The sequence below is a fragment of the Arxiozyma heterogenica genome (assembly GCF_036370985.1).
Source record: "Arxiozyma heterogenica strain weizmannii chromosome Unknown scaffold_9, whole genome shotgun sequence".
NCBI classification, from domain to species: domain Eukaryota; kingdom Fungi; phylum Ascomycota; class Saccharomycetes; order Saccharomycetales; family Saccharomycetaceae; genus Arxiozyma; species Arxiozyma heterogenica.
In genome coordinates this window covers 899,638-919,088 of record NW_027042662.1, presented here as the reverse complement: position 1 = coordinate 919,088, position 19,451 = coordinate 899,638, and the positions used below count along the sequence as shown (strand labels likewise).

Sequence of the window (19,451 nt, the reverse complement as noted above, 5' to 3'; positions counted from 1 at the left end):
TGTCATATGTACATACATACAGTAAAGGATGTGGTTGCATGAGAATATACTTTTTTTTGTAAGACATGCATTACTATATACAAAGAATGAAATAAGTTTAAAGTTACGTAGTTATAAGTAATTGTGTCTGGTTTTTTATATTTTTGGTGTAATAATAATCTACTAATAAACTGGCAATATAGATATCTTTCTGATAAAAGTAGAAGACAATATTTATTAGTGTTGTATATCTTTTTGTTTTTCCATTTTAAATAGTCTGTATTTAATTTTGATATTTATAGTATATGGTGTATCTTTAGGACTATATATTATTTATGTAGAGTAAACGACTTTATTGAAACTAAAATAGATAAATAAATTTTGTTTGTTAATAAATGTCATAGTATTTTTGGTGAGTTCTCAGCTATCCATTATTTAGTATTTTTTTAAAACTTTATAATATATGTTTTAAATAAAAGTATTAGTTGTTAAGAGTAATAAGATAGCAAAATTTTTATTATATTTTATTAACGTGTCTGCATATATGTTTTGAATATATATTTTTAGTTGTAAGTGTTTATCTCAAGTAATATACAAGCAAAAAAGATAAATATTGATTACATGGAAATACATAAAAATTATACAACTATTAATTCTAAATTGACAAATAAATTATTTATTTTTTATTGTTGTTATTATGTTGATTATTATTTTGTTTATAATTATTTCTATCATTCTCTCTCATTTAATGACGAGAAACTTCTTAAATAAGTTTCTTACTGGTTCTCTACTAACTTTAAGCCCATCATCCTTTGAATACACATACAAAGTGAGTTCAAAATATCACCTGTTCCAAGATTTTCGTCCCTATAGTAACTGTTATATAGGAAATACGTGTGTTCAGATTGCTAATTAGGGCTTTTTCTATTAGTACAAATTTTGTTTTTTCAGTGGAAAATATTAAAATATTTTAAATTTTGTTGTTCTAAGGAGAAGGCTGTTTAAGATCAACTGATAAACAAAAAAAGATGCAAAACATATCCATAAGAAAAGACACAAATCTTACATTTACTGAACTCCTTATACCATACAACGAACCATAAATCTTAATACATACATTACTATCTTCTATTTAGAATATTTCCTGATTATTAAACACTTTTACAAATTAATACTTCACATTTACATCGTCCACACCCAAAATATCATCTACAAAAAACTAACAAATAGACATAAAACTCTATTTCAAAATAATACATCATACCCCATCATGTATATAATAGTAAAATTTACTAATATACACTTCAAAATATCTAATTCTGAACATACTATACGTTCTTCTTCGACTTATTATGTAAATATTTAAAAAATAGAGTTAAAAACACTTTTAGAACTTAACAATCAGTGTCTACTAATGTTATTATCCTTTATCATTTACCATTGTAGAACTAAAACAAACAATTGTTACAATACCAACATTACGCAAATTCACCTACTAGCTATAACCTAGTTTCAATTCAAATAAATCTCTTAGAACTGTTGATAATTTTTCTCTTTTGTTCAATTAATAATTGGATTAAATGAATAATTTATTAAATGTTAGTCAAATATGACACGATGAAGTAATTATTTTACTAGAATAGTATGGGAAAAATAGTACGAATTTTCAAAAAAATGTTTCCTTCCAACAACTTCATATACGAGTTAATTCATGCATTTATGTACCTCCCCATGTTAAAAGAGATGTGTACCTCTTCATCTAATACTAGGTTATCTTTTTCCTTTAAATTTTCACTTAAATGTCTCTTTATTATACTGGACTCAATTATAAAAGTAGTCTAAATTAACAAATCAGTAAAAAAAAAAAGTAAACAAATTGTTGCATATATTTGATAAGAAACAACCATACTTTAAAGAAAAACATTAAAGAATACAATGTAACCAGTAAATATGCACTTTAGATTATCCGATAAATAAAATTAGCAATCAATAGTGACATTATAGCAAGTTAGATTTAGATTCACTGTCTCTACATTTAAAGTTTACCCCTATCCATTGCTGTGATCATTTTTAAGATAATCATATTTACCCCGACCTTAAGTCTAATGGCAAAAAGAACAAGTAAAAATATCCATATTATTATAACAATGGTAATTTTTAAGTACTATTTCAGTTAAAGAGTCTGGTAATTGCCATTTGTACCAGATATGTTGTCACTTAGTATTTTTATACATAACAATATCTCTTCTAACAATTTACTAAAGATAAATAATTTGATGGAAAACAAAACTCAAGACATATCTCTAAACAAAACTTCTTCCAAATATGATTTAAGTAATATCTGTGTAAAAAATGTGTTATTTATAAACCACATGAAACGATAATAAACAAAATAATTCAATTCAATTCAACCATCCTGCACATTTGCTAGCTAGAATAGAACATCTAAATCAATTATCAAAATATTCATTGCAAAAATATCCCTATTTTTAATATACTTCTAGTACTTTATACTCTATTTCATGATTATGTTAATTTCTCTTCCTACAGTACGATTACCCAAAGTCTTATATGTAGTATCAATCTGATAAACATACAATAGTAGCACCTAATGGTAACCCATTAACACTTTTAAAGAGTAATGCGTAATATTTAGAATAATATTCCACTTACCTTTCATACTTTGTTATTTTATTGAGGTATAAGAACATAATTTTATTCACATTCTAAGAAAAATTATCAGCATTTCCTTTTATTAACAAATCCATATTAAACATAAAGAAATATAGTATTAGAATAGGCTACCCCAAAATGATGCATTCAACATTTTATATAGCGTCCAATTACCTCAAGAATGGCCAATATACTTACGCTACGACGTTCAATTGTTTTTTTTAGGTCAACTAACTTCATCCAAAGAAATATATATTACAGGAGCAAAATCTTTCCCAAAAATTTCAAAAGATTGAATACAATTCATTCACCTTAAAAAATATCTCTGCTTTCTATTTTTTGGCCACAATTCATACTTTCCAATTTAGTTTATCAGTAGATTTTTCTACAAATCTAGTAGCATAATATATTCACCAAATATTGAGAATTATTACTTAACCTTCCTACCTACGAAACAGTTATTTTTCTACTAATGGCATCCTTACAAAAATATATTAAATGGGTATATTATTATTTCATCACACCCTAACCCTAATAATGTACAAAAGTAGAATTATTTTAAAATAGTAGTTATGCATTTTTTCACTCAGTATTGATAACCTCAAAATATGTCTAACTATGTACTATTTTCCAAAATGGTACTATTACCAAAAAAGAGAAAAATATCACAAGATAATAACAATAAAAGACCAATCATTTTGTTTACATCCGGCTGTTTTCATAGTATGTTCTCAATAAAAGAGTATTAAACAATGAAAAAAGAAGAATAAGTTTAAAATTAATATCCTATAACAGAGATATTATTTTATAAAATTCTATTGTTTTTTTGTTCAAGTCTTACATTTTTGGAAAAAAAGTCTTATACCGCATTGTTTTGAGATATTTGTTTTTCATTATGTTTTATTTCTTCTGATATTTATCCTATGAGAATGGATGGGTGTTTCATTTTGATGCTATTTTTGAAAAGGTTTTGCAAACTGTGTAAAAAAGTACATCAAATTTTTTTTTCAATTTATACCAAAATTATTATTTCATTTGGATATATTGTTTCTTCTATTTTTTTTTTGGTTGTATTAGGTTTTACATTTTTTCTCCTCTTCAAAGGGCCAGTATTTTCTTTGTCTAATTGTTTGGTTTACTAACCAACTGTCAAAGCTCAAGAAGATTTTCATAAGATCTTCACTCTCCTTCTTTTATTACTACACTTCGTCTCTTTTATTTTTTTTACCTTGCTTGTTTTTTCGAAATAAGTATATTTCTTCATGTAACTTTTAGATTATACTGCTTATTGTATGATTATATTTCAGAACATTATGAGAAGTGCTGAATTTTTTAATATAATGGGTAACTTATAAGGAACTAATAGACACAAAACAAACAATCTTTGAGTTATTTACAGAAGTGTTGATATAAATAATTAAAATAAAATTGACAGGATTAACGTATTAATATTATAATGAATTTAAACGAAGAAAACCTCTATAGTTCATATTTAAATGATCTTGTTTCGAATAAGAAACCAGCTGATATAATATCGTTCGGTAACTTACCACGACTATTAAGATTCAAAACAATGGTAGCTTTGCCAAGTAATCAAAATAATGTGACTTCTACAAGGATCGAAGGTCCGTACTTAAAAACATATGAATCTAATAATGTGTTGCCAACCCCTTTGAGCTCTTTTGTAGAAAGTATTTATCCTCTATCAGAACTCAACGATGAGATTATTCAAGATATTAACCCATATCAATTTCGGACACATCAAGATATGCAAGAACAACGACAACCACCACAATTACCTTTACGAACATGCAATTCATATAATTTTGAAAATCCATACTCTCTGAATTTAACAATACCAAAAGTACCAGAACTTAAAACAAATTTCGAGGAAGAAGCTAATAATCTTACACGTAGAATAATGACTGGTAATTTAAAAACTGATCATTCTGATGAAAACTATTCAAATAAACTTCTTATCAAACAAAAAATAACTTGTGTTGAAGACTTAATTAGAAAGAAACGGTCAAAAATCATAAAGCCTAAACCTCCAAAAAGACCGTACAGAAAGAAAGCTCTTAGCAATACTGATAAAGCTGTCTTCACCAATAAGATACAACATGGTAAAAACAATCTTCAACTTTTAGAAGAAACCAATATTCAAATGATTAACCAACCCAGTACAATAGCTAGCACAAATATTGATGACAATTCAAACTTGAAATTGAGTATAGACCCTACTAATGACATCAACATTGATGCGTTATTTGAAGATAAATTTATAGAATCGACCAAATTCCAAGACTCTAGTCCAACAACACTAGACACATCGTTAGACACTTTATTAGTTAGTAATACTTCACTACCGATGAATCAAGAAGTTGATCTACATATATCATCACTACCCACAACATCTCCAGAGTTTTTTCCACTGAACATCCCCCTTGATACCACACCAATAGATAAAACTTTTGATATTACAACAAATGACACTTTTACGTCAAAAAGTTGTGATATTCTTCTAACTCCTTCCTCTGCAGATGACCATGTCTCATTAGTGGAACAACTTAAGAATGATCGTCCTTTATTTGAAGCCATCTCAAAGAAACAAAAAAGAGGTTTCTATAAATGTGCACATTGTCCACAAACTTTTCCTAATTTAATGGAATATGCTGCACATATGGATGAGTTTAATATTAAACGTGAATTTAAATGCCCGTTTGCATTATGTCCTTGGAAGATTCTTGGTTTACCTAGAAGGTCTGACTTGAGAAGACACTGTGCCATTCAACATAAAGATGAACTACAGAGTGACTTAAAAAGTTACTTAAATCTAAAAGATGAAGCATATCCAACGATACTTTGTCCAAATGAATATTGTGGCAAAGAATTCTATAGAAAAGATGCATTTAATAGACATGTAGCCATTGTCCACGACAACAATAATTCTAGATTTAACAGGAAATTAGCTATTCTTTTGCAACAATGTCCAGATGATCTTACAAAGAGGGAACAAATTAAATATATAAAGGAAAATATGAACAAGAAAATTGGTAAGACCAAAAAATGAGGGTTAAATAAGTAATAATTATAATTAGCATTAATACTCTTTTTAATGGCTTTTTTTGTTTAAGCCAAATAGAAGATAGTAACAATTATTAACAATATATTTCACATAAGTACAGATACAGACACATACATATAAACAAATTATATCCTCAGCACATACAATACACATAATAGGAATAAAATATTAATTCTCCCTTCACCACCTTTATCTTTTTCCTTGGACTTAAATAATAACTAGAATATTAGTAATCCTAAAAATCAAACAAACAATTTACAGTTATTACTTGATCTTCCAATCTATATATTAATCTATAGTGTTTTCTCTAAGGGGTGTAATAAATATTTCTTCCAAATATAAACAAATTTCCCCTTTTATTTTATGAGCAACATCTTAACCATAAAATAAACTTTTATATTTATATCACGCACATATATATAGGTAGTAATAACAAATGACTTGTAAAAATGTCAATTTTCTACAGCCACATGTATATCATCTATACTATACATCACACAATGGAGAGAATCCTATGCACACATAAGAATCCCCAAAAAAAACTTGCATACAAGAATGGAACCAGACTCAAAGAAACAGAATACAGGAAAAACTTCCTTAGACAATTTGAAGGAAACCGGTACTATTGTTGTTGCAGACACAGGCGATTTTGAAGAAATTGAGAAATATTCACCCCAAGATGCAACAACAAACCCAACACTTCTCTTAGCTGCTTCCAAAAAAGAGTCATATCAACCTTTGATGAATACTGCCATTGAGTACGGAAAAAAGAATGGTTCTTTATTAGGGGAACAAGTGGATATTGCCATGGATAAATTATTTGTAGAATTTGGTAGATCAATTCTCAACATTGTCCCTGGAAGAGTTTCAACAGAAGTAGATGCAAGGTTGTCGTTCAACAGGAAGGCCACGGTTACTAAAGCTATAAATTTAATCGATCTCTATGAGAAGGAAGGAGTCTCTAAGGATCGCGTCTTAATTAAGATTGGTGCTACATGGGAAGGAATTCAAGCTGCTAAGGAATTAGAATCAGACCATGGAATCCATACCAACCTAACCCTACTGTTTTCATTTGTTCAAGCTGTAGCTTGTGCAGAGGCTGGCGTTACACTGATATCACCATTTATTGGTCGTATTATGGATTTTTTTAAAGAAAAAACTGGGAAAACATATACTGCAAACGATGATCCAGGCGTTTTATTAGTTAAGAGAATCTACTATTACTATAAGAAACACGGTTATAACACTACCATAATGGGTGCCTCTTTTAGAAATATTGACGAAATTAAAGCATTAGCAGGTCTTGATCATGTAACATTATCATTGAATTTATTAGATAAATTACTGAGTAGTAAAGAAGAAATACCCAAACAACTAAATCTTAAAACTGCCAAAGATAAGGGTGAAAGTAAAATTTCATTTATTAATAATGAATCCAAATTTAGATATGATTTCAACGAAGATGAAGCTGCCGTAATCAAAATGGCTGAAGGAATTAGAAAATTTGCTAAAGATGCAGATATGTTACAAAACTTAATAGAAAAGAAACTTTCTGAGTGAACAGTAAATATTAATAACTTTTATAGCTCTTCAATATCCAATATCTTATTCTAATGTAATTCGAGTGTCTTCATTCTTTCAGTCTTTTCTTTTTTTATTTTACATGATAATATATCTTTATTCCCTCATTTCTACGTAAATATTGATGATGTCAATAATGATTGATATACAACAGAATATTATCTTTCCAATATTTTTGAGAGAATAAATTAAGGTAGAATGATTGGAGTATGATTAATCATTTTCGTTTTAAAAAAAGGTCTTTTGTTAAAATTTATTTTACTAATTTTTTGCTTGATAGCTGATGATTCTTTGAATATGTTATTATTAGTATGTTTTACGTATTCATCAGACGTTCTAACAGTTGAAGCATCTTGTATTATTGCACTGTGAACTTTTAATAGGGGCGAGCTGTTAGCTGTTATACCATTCTTATTAGTATTATTCTTATTAACCAAAGTGCTATCAACAATTTCATTCTTAACCCTTGAATTCCTTATATTTGGTCTATTAGAAACATTATTTATATTTGAAACAATTCTCGGTGGTTTAAATGGCTTATTAACTTTTAAGGCCAGATTTGAGGTAGAAAATCCACAACCTGTTTCATTTAAATCAACACTTCGTATTCTTGAATTTATTTTTGTCATATTCATTGATATTTTCTTTGGAAAGACGTTAGGTGCAATAGAAAAAGGTGTAGGTAAAGGAGATGAAGTTTCAACTTTTTTTACTATAGTATTTTTTGTAACTGCCTTCAAAACAATTTTATTTGAGTAATATTCTGCATTATTGATACTTTTATTACGAGTGATAAAGTTTCCGTTATTTAAATCTTGATTATCTTTCTCCTGATTATTTATCCCAGTTGAATTGACATTAGTGGATGTAACAGCGGTTGTTGTGGTAGTCGTCTTAATATGACTAATTTCCCTATCGTATTCTGCAATAATTTCTTCAATAATCACAACAAATCTTCCAAAAATATTATGTTCCATAGTTCCAAAATTCTCCTCGTCTACGTATACTTTCAATTCTTTTGTATTAGTCACAAAGATACTACTCAATAGTACACCATCATCAGTATACAAAAGGAAGCGGTTATTAATTTGATAATGTTTCAATTTCCCATCATGCCAAACTTTTTGCTTCTTTCTAACCTGTTCTGAGTATTGACAACTAAATTCCACTACATGAGACAACATTTTTTGGCTTACTTATCCTAATTAATACTTTAGTGAGCTAATATCAAAAAGCACGAACAAACTGATAACTAAACTATAAACAAGTCTATTATACACATGTAACATTATAATAAAAGCAGCAGAAAGACCAACTATCTGCTGTTCAAGAACACTACTAACACAACTATTGTAATCAACATAACCAGCGCTTCTACTTTCAAAATCATCTATCTTAATCTAAAGATGATATAATTTTTCCTTTAAATGCTTAAAATTAATGCCTCGAACAACCCCAAATTTTTCAAAACAGCATAAATAAACGAATAAAAAATTGTCACAAATTTAAACTAAACACTGTAAAAAGGAACAAAGAACAAGAAACATAAACAAACAAGTAATATCCGTATTCTATTTTTGCTCTTTGCAATTCACCAAATGCAGATCTTATTATCATCACTTCCATTATGGCATTTTTGAACCATCATTAGTCTCATCGAGTCAATCCAACACTAAATCCAATAGCTACACAAGCTAATAAAAAAAATAGTTCCATAATCCCTAACCAGAAACACAATCTTCGAAGCCATTGTAGGTCGATATCCCAAATGAATCCTTGTAATAAAAATACTTTCTTAGATCGTTTTATTATCAATTTTAAAAGAACATAATCAGATAACAAATTGCTATTCTCCCCAAATGCTACAAGAAAGAATATCGGTGGTATCATAATGCCTATGAATATTAACATCAGAATTCTCATAAGACTAAATAAATTAGTATCAATATCTTCATCGTATTCCTTCCCTCTAACTAAATCAAAAGATTTAATTGACGATGAATCAATATGTTGTATTGGAAAAGAATTGTATTCATTCCATGTTACATAATTATCCTCTTCTCCACTGATATTTTCATTAGCAGATTCATATGTTGGTGAAGGTGGTAAATCAACCACAGAAGATAGTTGTGTTTGTGGGGCTACTGATGTAACAATTGATGAAGATAATGTATTTTGTGGCTTAAAATCACTATTAATTACACTTGGAATATCTACTGATAATATATGGTCGTTCTGTAAAGATGATGTAAAATGTGCTTTAATAACTTCTGAAGAACTATCTATTGGACTAATTACATTATCCAGTGAATCACCAACATTATCCAATATCTTAACTTTATTTCCTATATTTTGTGTATATAGATTCCACACGGATGAATCATCTTTATTACTTGGCACGATAATATTATTAAACAAAGAAGTTTTTAAAGGCTTTCCTATCTTATCCATTTTGCTATTATATTCTGTTAACCTATTCGATATTAATTGATCATCTACAGATACTCTAGTATCTTCTTTATTTTTCTCACGAAATCTTTTAGTTATTCGAAAATCATGTGGTTCAAAATCGATGCTTGATAAACTAGGTTCTGATCTAATCTTAATTGTTTGTGGTTTTGCTATATAATCATTCTTCAATAATTTTACAGCTTCATCAATCTTTGTATTCATTTGATTGTTTTTATTGAAAAGTGATTTATTTTTTGAAGTTCTGCTACTAGGTGAATCCTTATTAATAAATCTATTATGTCTTGGTGTTGAAGACATAAGTGGGAAATCCATATCATCTGAGCCTTGAAGCTTGGATAGCGGTGATGATGAAGAGATAGCAGTGAAATATTCATCTGATGTCTGAATCAGATTATCTAAGGGTGAGGAATAAACATCAACTAGTGGGAGACTATTTATAGATTTACTGACGTAAGTATTTACCTTTTCTTTAATTTGACTATTTGAAGGGATATTAATATCACTTCCACTATTCTCAACAGAATTCAATACTCCTGTAGATAAAGTGATTAAACTTGAATAGTTTTTAGAATCGTTCTTGGCTACCTTTTTTTCATTTGAATTAACCTCATCAGTAGAAAGAATAAATTTATATAATCTTGAACTTTTTAATTTTTTTTGACTTTGATCATTAATATTTGAAATACCTCCGTTTCTTGTTTTTAGGGCAAGATCTGATTCATTTAAAAAAATACTGTAAGTTACATTTTCATCGGCATTTCCATTCACTTGATCTCGCAAAGATTCAATTGAAGAATCATCAATATGATTTGTATCAACATTAAATTTAAAAGAATGAACAGAGTTGGTCATAGAATATAAACAAAGGATCAGTTTTTTAATTAAAAAAACAACTATAAAACAAAGGAAATAATATATTTATTAACCAAAAAAAACGAATGGAAGGGTTATAAAAATACTAGATTATTAAAAACAACGACTTATTTTACAGAAACGACCTTGCCTAGCGATATCTTTTTTTGTAATGTATCACGAACACACAACATGAAACTAAATAAATAGCTATTACAATCAATTAAACGTAAGAATAATACAAGAAATTTAGCTAAATTAAAATTAACTATTATAAGATAAAGGGGAATCACATTAGAAAGAAAAGTCACAGCAAGAAAAGAAAACACTCAAAAGGAAATCACTAAAACAGTCAAAGTCCTGTGGACTGCCGAATTGAAGTAATCATATACTTATAATTACTTAAATCTAAATCTTTATATATGTTCAATATATGTTATTGAGAAAAGAGGAATAGCATTGTTTAAAGTGTCACAAATTATTCTTAACCATTTGTGTTTTTATCTTTGTTTTTTATCTTTGTTTTTTATTTTTCAATTTTTGTTTTTATTTATTTTTCGCTGGTCAAAATTTGTTTATATGACAACAAAAAGTCACGTGCAAAAAGTCAGTAATGCAGATTACACAACAAACACCAGTGTTATATGTATTATGATAGCAATAACCACAAGCATTATCTCCATTGCCAAAGAAATTCTTCTAATAATAACTACTCAAGCAGTCAAATAGAAATATACACATATCTTTTCTTAAATTTTTTTCTTTTTCTATTATAATTTCAATTAATTGGTTTCTTCAACTCTTCAAATAGCATCTGTTTCAACATATCTATAGTAGATTCGTCCTCTTCTTCAAAATTATTGTTATTCTCGGATGAATTGTTGACATTATAGTTGATATCATTATCCATTTTCCAAAATTCATCGGCATCTAGATTCAAAGGAGGGTACTCAGGTTCATCATCAGGATCATGATACACACTTAAATAAGGATGGGATAAAGCTTCTGCCGCACTGATACGTTTGTTGGGATTAAATACCAGCATTTTTGAAAGTAGATCCAGCATCTGTGGATTCAGTTCTTTTCTATTTGCTCTATTTTTATTATTTAAAAGCATAGCTTCCCAAGGCAATTTGTTTCTTATTGGCAAGTTAGCGATATATTCTTTAGCTCTTTGAGATTTAATTTGCTGAAAATCTTCATAACTTGGAGTCCCCAATACTTCTAATATTAACCATAATTGATGGTGATAATCCTTTCCTGGGAACAATGGTTTCCCAGATATCATCTCAGCTAAGATACAACCAACCGACCAAATATCCATTGCAGTTGTATATTCTTGGAACGTCAACATAATCTCTGGCGCTCGATACCAACGAGTAGCCACATATTCCGTCATGAAACCAACCAGAGTCTCACGTGGATTATTACTTTGTGAAAGACAACGAGATAAACCGAAATCGCAGACTTTTAAATCGCAATTAGAATTTAACAAAAGATTTGAAGGTTTTATATCTCTGTGGATGACATTTGCAGAATGTATAGCTTTTAACGCTCGCAAGATTTGATATGTGAAATATTGAATATGATCATCAGTCAACATCATTTGTTCGTTGATCTTTTGCAAGTCTGTCTCCATCAATTCTTGAACCAAGTAGACTGCGTCCATCTTCTCCACGGAGGCGGGAACCACTTTATCTAGTATGCTGATAATATTTTCATGGTCATGGAAATATCTAAGTAGTTTAAGTTCACGCAAGGTACGGGTTATAAACATTTTCTTACTAAAAGGTTGGATCTTTTTGATTGCTACTTTAACATTTAATGGCTTATATATGGCACTGCACACTGTACCATAGGCGCCTTCACCGATTAAATCAATAAGTTGGTACTGAACTGGAATATCAAACGTGATGGTACGTGGCATTGTAAATATATTCAAACAAAAAAAAATTTCAAAGAAAAAAAAAAAAGAGATAATAATTAACACGATTACATACAACTATCCTTCTCCCCCTTGCAAAATTGAGTATATGTAAACATATATACGTGTATGTACTATAGATATAAAGTAGTGCTGACCAACTACTACTAAATTGCTAAAAATGCTTAATATTCTAACGAGAAGATGCAAGAAGAGACAGAATAACTGAGGTTATTAATTTTATGTGGATAAAAAGAAGTTTGTACAAAATCTTCTTACCTTTTAAAATTTCAACATTATAACCTACTTAATCTATTTTTAGAAAAAATCCCAAATCAATATTTAATTTTCCTTTTCTTTTTATTTTTTCAACCCGCTCTCACCAAAAAAAAAAGAGTTATGTTAAAGAGTAAGACACATTAATTAGATCAACTAATAAATGATTATCATAGTTACATATATATATAAATATATATATATATGGATCTACATATATATATAACATATTTCACATAGAATGTCTATATTGTAATAAGAGAAAAAAAGGAAAAAAAAGAAAAGATATAATAAATTAGCATAAAAAACTGCATACACCTAATAAAAAAGTGACAACAGCAACAGCAGCAACAACAACAACAACAACGTCAACAAAAACTCTTTCTTCTCTTTAACTAATTTGTTGCGGACCTGTAATTATTGGAATTGAAATTCTTAGTCTATGAGTGGATGGTAATTTAGGAATAATACCGATAATGAAAGTGATCAAAAAATTGAAGATAAACATTTTGTAATCCAATTTAGTGTAATGAGTGATGACAAAAAATAAGAAAATAGGTACGGATATAATGAATTTTCTTGAAGGTGTGTATAAAGTTTCGTTATCTATCTGTTCCCACATAGTCAAATTATCGAATGCACCTCCGTTAAATTCGAAAGGAGTACCTTTAATCATATGAAACATTATATAGCAACCACAGTTGTAGGTCAGATTAGTTAGGGTCCAGGACCAATTAGTGCTTGAACTTAGACCAGGTAAAATATTATAAAAAAGTTTCAATAAGACAATGATAACGACATGGATCAGCCATGCACCTCGTTGAGATACCCAGGACGCATTCATGTTAGGCAACACCTGCTGATCATTTTCATCTTCTTGAGTCTCTTGTTCGACGTGGGATATTATAGAGGAAGAACGTCTTCTTCTGTGATCTTTTACTGGTTCATTTGTAGCTGTATACGAGCTTGTTCTAGATCTGGAGATAATAGAAACATTGGTCAAAGAAACCACATCTTCACTATCTTTATTGATAGTATCTGTGCCTGTTTGTGAATGACTTGAATATGATGGAAAAGGTTTTAAATCCATGCTTATAATGTGTATGTACTTGTATGTATGTGTTTCTTTTTTATGATATGGATATGGATATGGATATGGATATGGATATAGATATGGATATGGATATGGATATGGATATTTATCTGTGAATATTTTCTCACCTGTTTAGATAACACGTATAAGGCACCTACTCACAAATTATTCAAACAAAACCCGGTAGGTTGCACCTAAGATCTTTGTTCTGTCTTCTTTCACTATATGAATCTGATATAAAGTTAACACTCTGCTATAAACCCAACACAAGGAAAAAAGGAAAAAAGGAAAAAAAAAAAAATAAAATAAAAAGTACACCCACACCCACACACCATGAAGTAGGGTAACATTGTGTCCCAAACAGGAAATGGCATCTCCAAACCCAAAGGGGAAAAGGTTTTAAGCCGAAAGAAGAGAAAGCTGCCGAATGTGGTAAACCCAAAAAAGAAAAGAAAAGAAAAGAAAAGAAGCAGGAGATGGATATAAAGTAAAAAAAAAAACAACAACACAAAGCAACAAAAAAAAAAAAACAACAACACAAAGCAACAAAAAAAAAAAATTCAACAAAATACCCAATAGTGAATACTAAATCGATCTACATCTATTTATATATAAACGTTCACATATCAAGAAGAAGGAGTCTGGAATTAGACATATTCAACATCTTACAAGTTTTTTTTTTTTTTTGGTATCTTATATGCACGAACAACCTTTTAATTGTCAGTAAAGAAGACATTAAAAAACAACAACAAAAGAAAACAAAAATGGTTTCTGAATTATTTGAAAAGAAGGCAGAAGAAGTCAACCATCTACCAACTAAACCAACTACAGATGAATTATTGAAATTGTATAGTTTATACAAACAAGCCACCGTAGGTGATTGTAACACTGAAAGACCAGGTGTTTTCAATATCAAAGACCGTAAGAAATGGGATGCTTGGCATGCTTTAAAGGGTACTTTGACACAAGAAGAAGCTGCTCAAAAATATATTGAATTTGTTGACGAATTGATTGCTAAATATTCTTCATAAGATATGCACCTACGTACATATATGTTTGCTTAATCAAACCATTTATCATTTATTTATAGTTTATATTTATGTATTTAACTATGTCTTTTTCTCTTTACACTCATGTACATAATATAATATAATATAATATAATATAATATAATATATAACTAGTATTATTATTTTTATTATGACTTTACATAATTTTTTTTATTTTCATTTTTATTTCTTCTTTGGGATAGATATCTCTCTTTTCTTTTCTTTTCTTTTTTTTTTTTAATTTATTTTATTTTTTGATGGAAAAACAAAACTACCAAAAAAAAAAGTATTGAATGATTAAAAATCCAAGATTCAAAACAAAAAAAAATGAATGAATAAATAAATAAATAAACACATATAAAAACAATAGTTTAGTAGAAAGTCATCCCATATCTATATCTATATATATATAGATATTACAAAAGTGGATGCGTACAGATTTGTATCCATAGACGTTAGTCTAGATAAGGATCACAAACGATGACAACTGTTATTCTGCCACCAGGTAAAATTCCATTTGATGAAACATATATCCTATACGACAAAAATGATATAGTTGGAATGATATGTTGTATATTGGCATTAACGCCGATGTTGTTGCTACAGAGTTATTTAACCTGGCTGATCATGGAAAGAGACTTCGAGTCAGTGATTTTCACTGTTGGACAATTGTCGAACGAACTAATCAATCAAGTCCTGAAGAGAGTCATTAAACAAGAAAGACCGTTGTACAACGGTACGATTTCTTTGGTATTCAATGGAGTAAGCACCAGCGATAATAATATACAAGAAAATATCAATTCCTTAAGGGTGTCGTACGGTATGCCAAGTGCACATAGTCAGTTCATGGGGTTTTTCATATCTTACTTGGTTCTGAATATGTGGTTTCGGTGGAATAATAGATACCAGATTCAACGTCTTGACCGAATGATTTATTGTGTCTCTGGTTGGCTATTATCTATAAGCGTATGTTTTTCTCGTTGGTATCTAGAGTATCATACTTGGGATCAAATCATTATTGGTTACCAAATCGGTATTATAGTTGGAGCAGTATATTATATCTTTGTAGTAACCATGTTATATCCAACTTTAAAATCAGTAATATCACATTCTAAAACATTATCCACTTGGTTAAACCACTTACGGATACGTATTTGAAAAAAAAAAATAAAAAAGAAGATAATTGAAAAACAACAGCAACAACAACAACAAGTGTAATAATATTATACCTGAAATAAACAACGTTATACATATATGTACACTGTTACTTATTTATTTATACAAATATAGAGAAAGATTGTTCTTTTAATAATAATAATAATAATAATAATAATAATAACCATGGTAATTCTCAAATTCCTCTACAGGTCTTATGATAAAAGGGTAGGATTATAACGTATATTAGTAGAATTTCCCCCTTCCACGGAGGATACTCCAGACTCCCACGGAACATCCGAATGCAGTTTGCAATAGAATTGAGAAATTACATCAAACTCAAAAAAACTTACTAGAACCCTACTGTATAAATCAATATATGTATAATTCTGTATTGTTTTTTTTTTTTTTACATAAACCCTACTAATATTCTACCAAGTATCCTTTCTGCGACTATATAACAGTTTTTTATATTTGCTATCTAAATAGATAAAATTATCATTGACCCTTCTTTTCAACATAATTTATTACGGCTTAGCCATAAAAATACCAAGATACCTTCTACAAACCCTACTCCCAAATAACTATAGCCGTTTTAGAGATACCCAAGTTATTGTTGTCAACCCAACCTTCCTTTTAATTTTTTTAATTTTTCTTGTTTTATATTTTTTTTTGTCGGTGTTATACATTGCGTCTTTTGTTTCTAAATCCTCCGCCCCTCCCTCCGCATCTCCACGGAAACAAATATTCTTGCAATTTGATGGAACCTTCGCCTTTTTCCCACGGTTGAAGATTTGAAGAGAAGAAGGAAGAAAGAAGAAAAAAGAACAAATAAAAGAAAAAAAAAAAAAAAACAAAAACAGAAAACAGGATGAAAGTTACACAAACAGAATAGAGAAGTTATATCCGCGGAACTCCTCGACATGACCACTTGCGATTTTTAAATCCGCGGCGATGCTTTGTCAGCCGAACAAAAACAAAAACAAAAACAAAACGGAACGACAAAGAAGGAAGAAAAAAGAATCGCAGAGAACACATCGGCTTTAATTGTTCTACCATAAAGATCTTACAGGATAAAACTCCAATAAAGCTAAAATCACTTATTGTTGTTTTTGTGTCCGCGTATTATTATATTACACACACACATTCCCTTTCTTTCTCTTTCTGACTAAGGTCCTTGACCCGCGGCTATAGCAGTATTTCCAAATGTATGGTAACATACCTTCTATTTAAATAATTTATACATGTATTAATCTTTTTACAAACATCTAATACATACATACATACATACATATATATATATATATGAACATAAATTTAGTCATCTTCGGAAGATTAATATATATTCCTTAATTCCTAACCTTTCTTAAATAGATAGATATATATATATTAGTAAAAGAATAACAACAAACAAACAAGCTATTGCTACTGCTACTGCTATTACCAGATCTTAATACATTTCCATTTAATTCAATCCAAGGTTTTAAAAGTTTTTTCAAACAAAAAGTTCCTTTATTTTTCATTTTAATATTTGCCTATCCCCTTCTCCCGCTGCCCCTTTCTCTCTCTCTCTCTATATATATATATACAGATACAAATCAAATAATGTCTACTAATTTAATCTCTACACTAGTCGTGGACCCAATTAGAGTGGTTACTAATGTTAATATTTGTGACCTTGTCACTCGTAATAACAACTCAAAGACTGTGATAACAAGACATGATCTAATTCAAATGGCCAGACAACAAGATATGAAATTGAATAAAAAAAAAGATAAAATTTAAACAAATCCATCAGTCAAAAAAAATAATATAAAATAAAATAAAATAAATGAATTAAAGGATAATAATATCATAACAATATATATATATATTTAAACAATCACCACTCTCTTTATTAACATAATATATTCCAATTTAAGCACTTCCCGTCGGATCCTGGTTTTTTTTTATATACTTTCTGTTTTGTCCTTCTTTGTTCATTCAGTTATAAGCAAGCTGATAGATATGCCATTTTAATTACTAACTTATTTACGGTCTACACCTTGTAATTGGTGATATTGGAATACTGTTTACCTACTAATTAGTATCAAGAAGTATTCGTTTCTTTTTATGGTACTAATACATCTATACACATACATACATGTATATATAATTTATCTGTAAAATATAATACTCTATAATATTATTAATTCACTCTTTCTTTTAAATAACCAAATCATATTCTTAAATGTCCTATTGTATGGTTGGAACACTCAAAGGCTCTTACAAATTTTTTTTTTCCTTTTCCTTTTGCTTTTCCTTTTCTTTTTTTTCTCTTTCTTTCTTATTTATCTACAATTAAATGTCTACATAGTGAACGCATATATACATACATATATATATATATGTGTGTGTGTCTCTGTGTTTCAATCAGAAGGGAATATAAAATTAACTAGTTTATATATAACATACTTCAAAACATCCACAACAACCGAATGTATAAGTAATTTCTCTCTCTTTTTCTTTTCTTTTTTTTTTTTTTCCTTCTCTAATTTACAACATGTCTTTTTCATTTCTATATAGAAGACCTCTATTAAACACAATTTCAATAACAAGAACAGCACTACCCAGACTCTATTCCACCTCTTCTTCACAACATATACCAATCTCTAAAAGAATTAAAAATGGAGTAACTTTTGCCATGTCTGGCACTTTAATCGTTGGCGCTGTCGGACTATCAACAATGGTGATTTATCTAATTGGGTCCGAATTGTTTTCTCCTGATGCAGATACTGCATTATTCAATAGAGCTGTGTCCTTATGTGAAAATGATCCAATAGTACACAAATTGCTTCACTCTAAGACCATTAACATTAAAAATAAAAGTAACAACAACAAAAATGTCGGTGGTGATACAGAATTGGAATTTGAAAAATTGAAGGCCTTTGGTGAGCTGGCTACTAGTGATAAATGGACAAGAAATAGACCTCTTGTATTTCAGCGTGCTAAAGATATAAATGGAAACCTGCATTGTAAGTTAAGGTTCCATTTACAATCAACTGAAAAGATTGGATTGGTTCATGCTGAAGCTGTGCAATATAATCACCCAGTGACAACAGATGATAAAAATGAGGATAAGAAATGGTATATGCGTTGGAAATATAATAAACCTATCTTTACCATGATGTATATTGACGTCAAGGGTGAAGGCCGCCATTTCATAATTAAACCAAAGATCCAATCGTCAAGTTCCTCTTCAAGCAATGGCAAGAATTCCAAATCTTTGCCTTTCTTGTCATGGTTAGGTCTAACAAGATAGGAAAAACATAA

The 19,451-nt window shown here is 29.1% G+C and overlaps 10 protein-coding genes across 10 annotated transcripts; 6 read left to right on the top strand and 4 right to left on the bottom strand.

Annotated features, from left to right (window-relative positions):
* Positions 1-4,108: 4,108 nt before the first annotated feature.
* Positions 4,109-5,722, top strand: RME1 (Rme1p; the record flags this gene model as incomplete). Its single annotated transcript, XM_064861853.1, has 1 exon — positions 4,109-5,722. One exon carries the CDS (start codon positions 4,109-4,111, stop codon positions 5,720-5,722), a length of 1,614 nt encoding a protein of 537 aa, XP_064716808.1.
* A 570-nt stretch (positions 5,723-6,292) lies between these two features.
* On the top strand, positions 6,293-7,297 carry NQM1 (sedoheptulose-7-phosphate:D-glyceraldehyde-3-phosphate transaldolase NQM1; the record flags this gene model as incomplete). Its single annotated transcript, XM_064861852.1, has 1 exon — positions 6,293-7,297. One exon carries the CDS (start codon positions 6,293-6,295, stop codon positions 7,295-7,297), a length of 1,005 nt encoding a protein of 334 aa, XP_064716807.1.
* A 209-nt stretch (positions 7,298-7,506) lies between these two features.
* MTE1 (Mte1p) lies at positions 7,507-8,502 on the bottom strand (the record flags this gene model as incomplete). Its single annotated transcript, XM_064861851.1, has 1 exon — positions 7,507-8,502. One exon carries the CDS (start codon positions 8,500-8,502, stop codon positions 7,507-7,509), a length of 996 nt encoding a protein of 331 aa, XP_064716806.1.
* Positions 8,503-8,971: 469 nt separating this feature from the next.
* Positions 8,972-10,642, bottom strand: BUD9 (Bud9p; the record flags this gene model as incomplete). The annotated part of the gene is made up of 1 exon (XM_064861850.1): positions 8,972-10,642. One exon carries the CDS (start codon positions 10,640-10,642, stop codon positions 8,972-8,974), a length of 1,671 nt encoding a protein of 556 aa, XP_064716805.1.
* A 778-nt stretch (positions 10,643-11,420) lies between these two features.
* Positions 11,421-12,569, bottom strand: KSS1 (mitogen-activated serine/threonine-protein kinase KSS1; the record flags this gene model as incomplete). Its single annotated transcript, XM_064861849.1, has 1 exon — positions 11,421-12,569. The coding sequence occupies one exon, from the start codon at positions 12,567-12,569 to the stop codon at positions 11,421-11,423; it is 1,149 nt and encodes a 382-aa protein (XP_064716804.1).
* Positions 12,570-13,233: 664 nt separating this feature from the next.
* Positions 13,234-13,932, bottom strand: ORM1 (sphingolipid homeostasis protein ORM1; the record flags this gene model as incomplete). Its single annotated transcript, XM_064861848.1, has 1 exon — positions 13,234-13,932. The coding sequence occupies one exon, from the start codon at positions 13,930-13,932 to the stop codon at positions 13,234-13,236; it is 699 nt and encodes a 232-aa protein (XP_064716803.1).
* Positions 13,933-14,699: 767 nt separating this feature from the next.
* On the top strand, positions 14,700-14,966 carry ACB1 (long-chain fatty acid transporter ACB1; the record flags this gene model as incomplete). The annotated part of the gene is made up of 1 exon (XM_064861847.1): positions 14,700-14,966. One exon carries the CDS (start codon positions 14,700-14,702, stop codon positions 14,964-14,966), a length of 267 nt encoding a protein of 88 aa, XP_064716802.1.
* A 498-nt stretch (positions 14,967-15,464) lies between these two features.
* CAX4 (dolichyldiphosphatase) lies at positions 15,465-16,142 on the top strand (the record flags this gene model as incomplete). Its single annotated transcript, XM_064861846.1, has 1 exon — positions 15,465-16,142. The coding sequence occupies one exon, from the start codon at positions 15,465-15,467 to the stop codon at positions 16,140-16,142; it is 678 nt and encodes a 225-aa protein (XP_064716801.1).
* Positions 16,143-17,744: 1,602 nt separating this feature from the next.
* On the top strand, positions 17,745-17,924 carry PWA37_005402 (uncharacterized protein; the record flags this gene model as incomplete). The annotated part of the gene is made up of 1 exon (XM_064861845.1): positions 17,745-17,924. The coding sequence occupies one exon, from the start codon at positions 17,745-17,747 to the stop codon at positions 17,922-17,924; it is 180 nt and encodes a 59-aa protein (XP_064716800.1).
* A 757-nt stretch (positions 17,925-18,681) lies between these two features.
* Positions 18,682-19,440, top strand: TIM21 (Tim21p; the record flags this gene model as incomplete). Its single annotated transcript, XM_064861844.1, has 1 exon — positions 18,682-19,440. One exon carries the CDS (start codon positions 18,682-18,684, stop codon positions 19,438-19,440), a length of 759 nt encoding a protein of 252 aa, XP_064716799.1.
* Between the last annotated feature and the right edge of the window lie 11 nt (positions 19,441-19,451).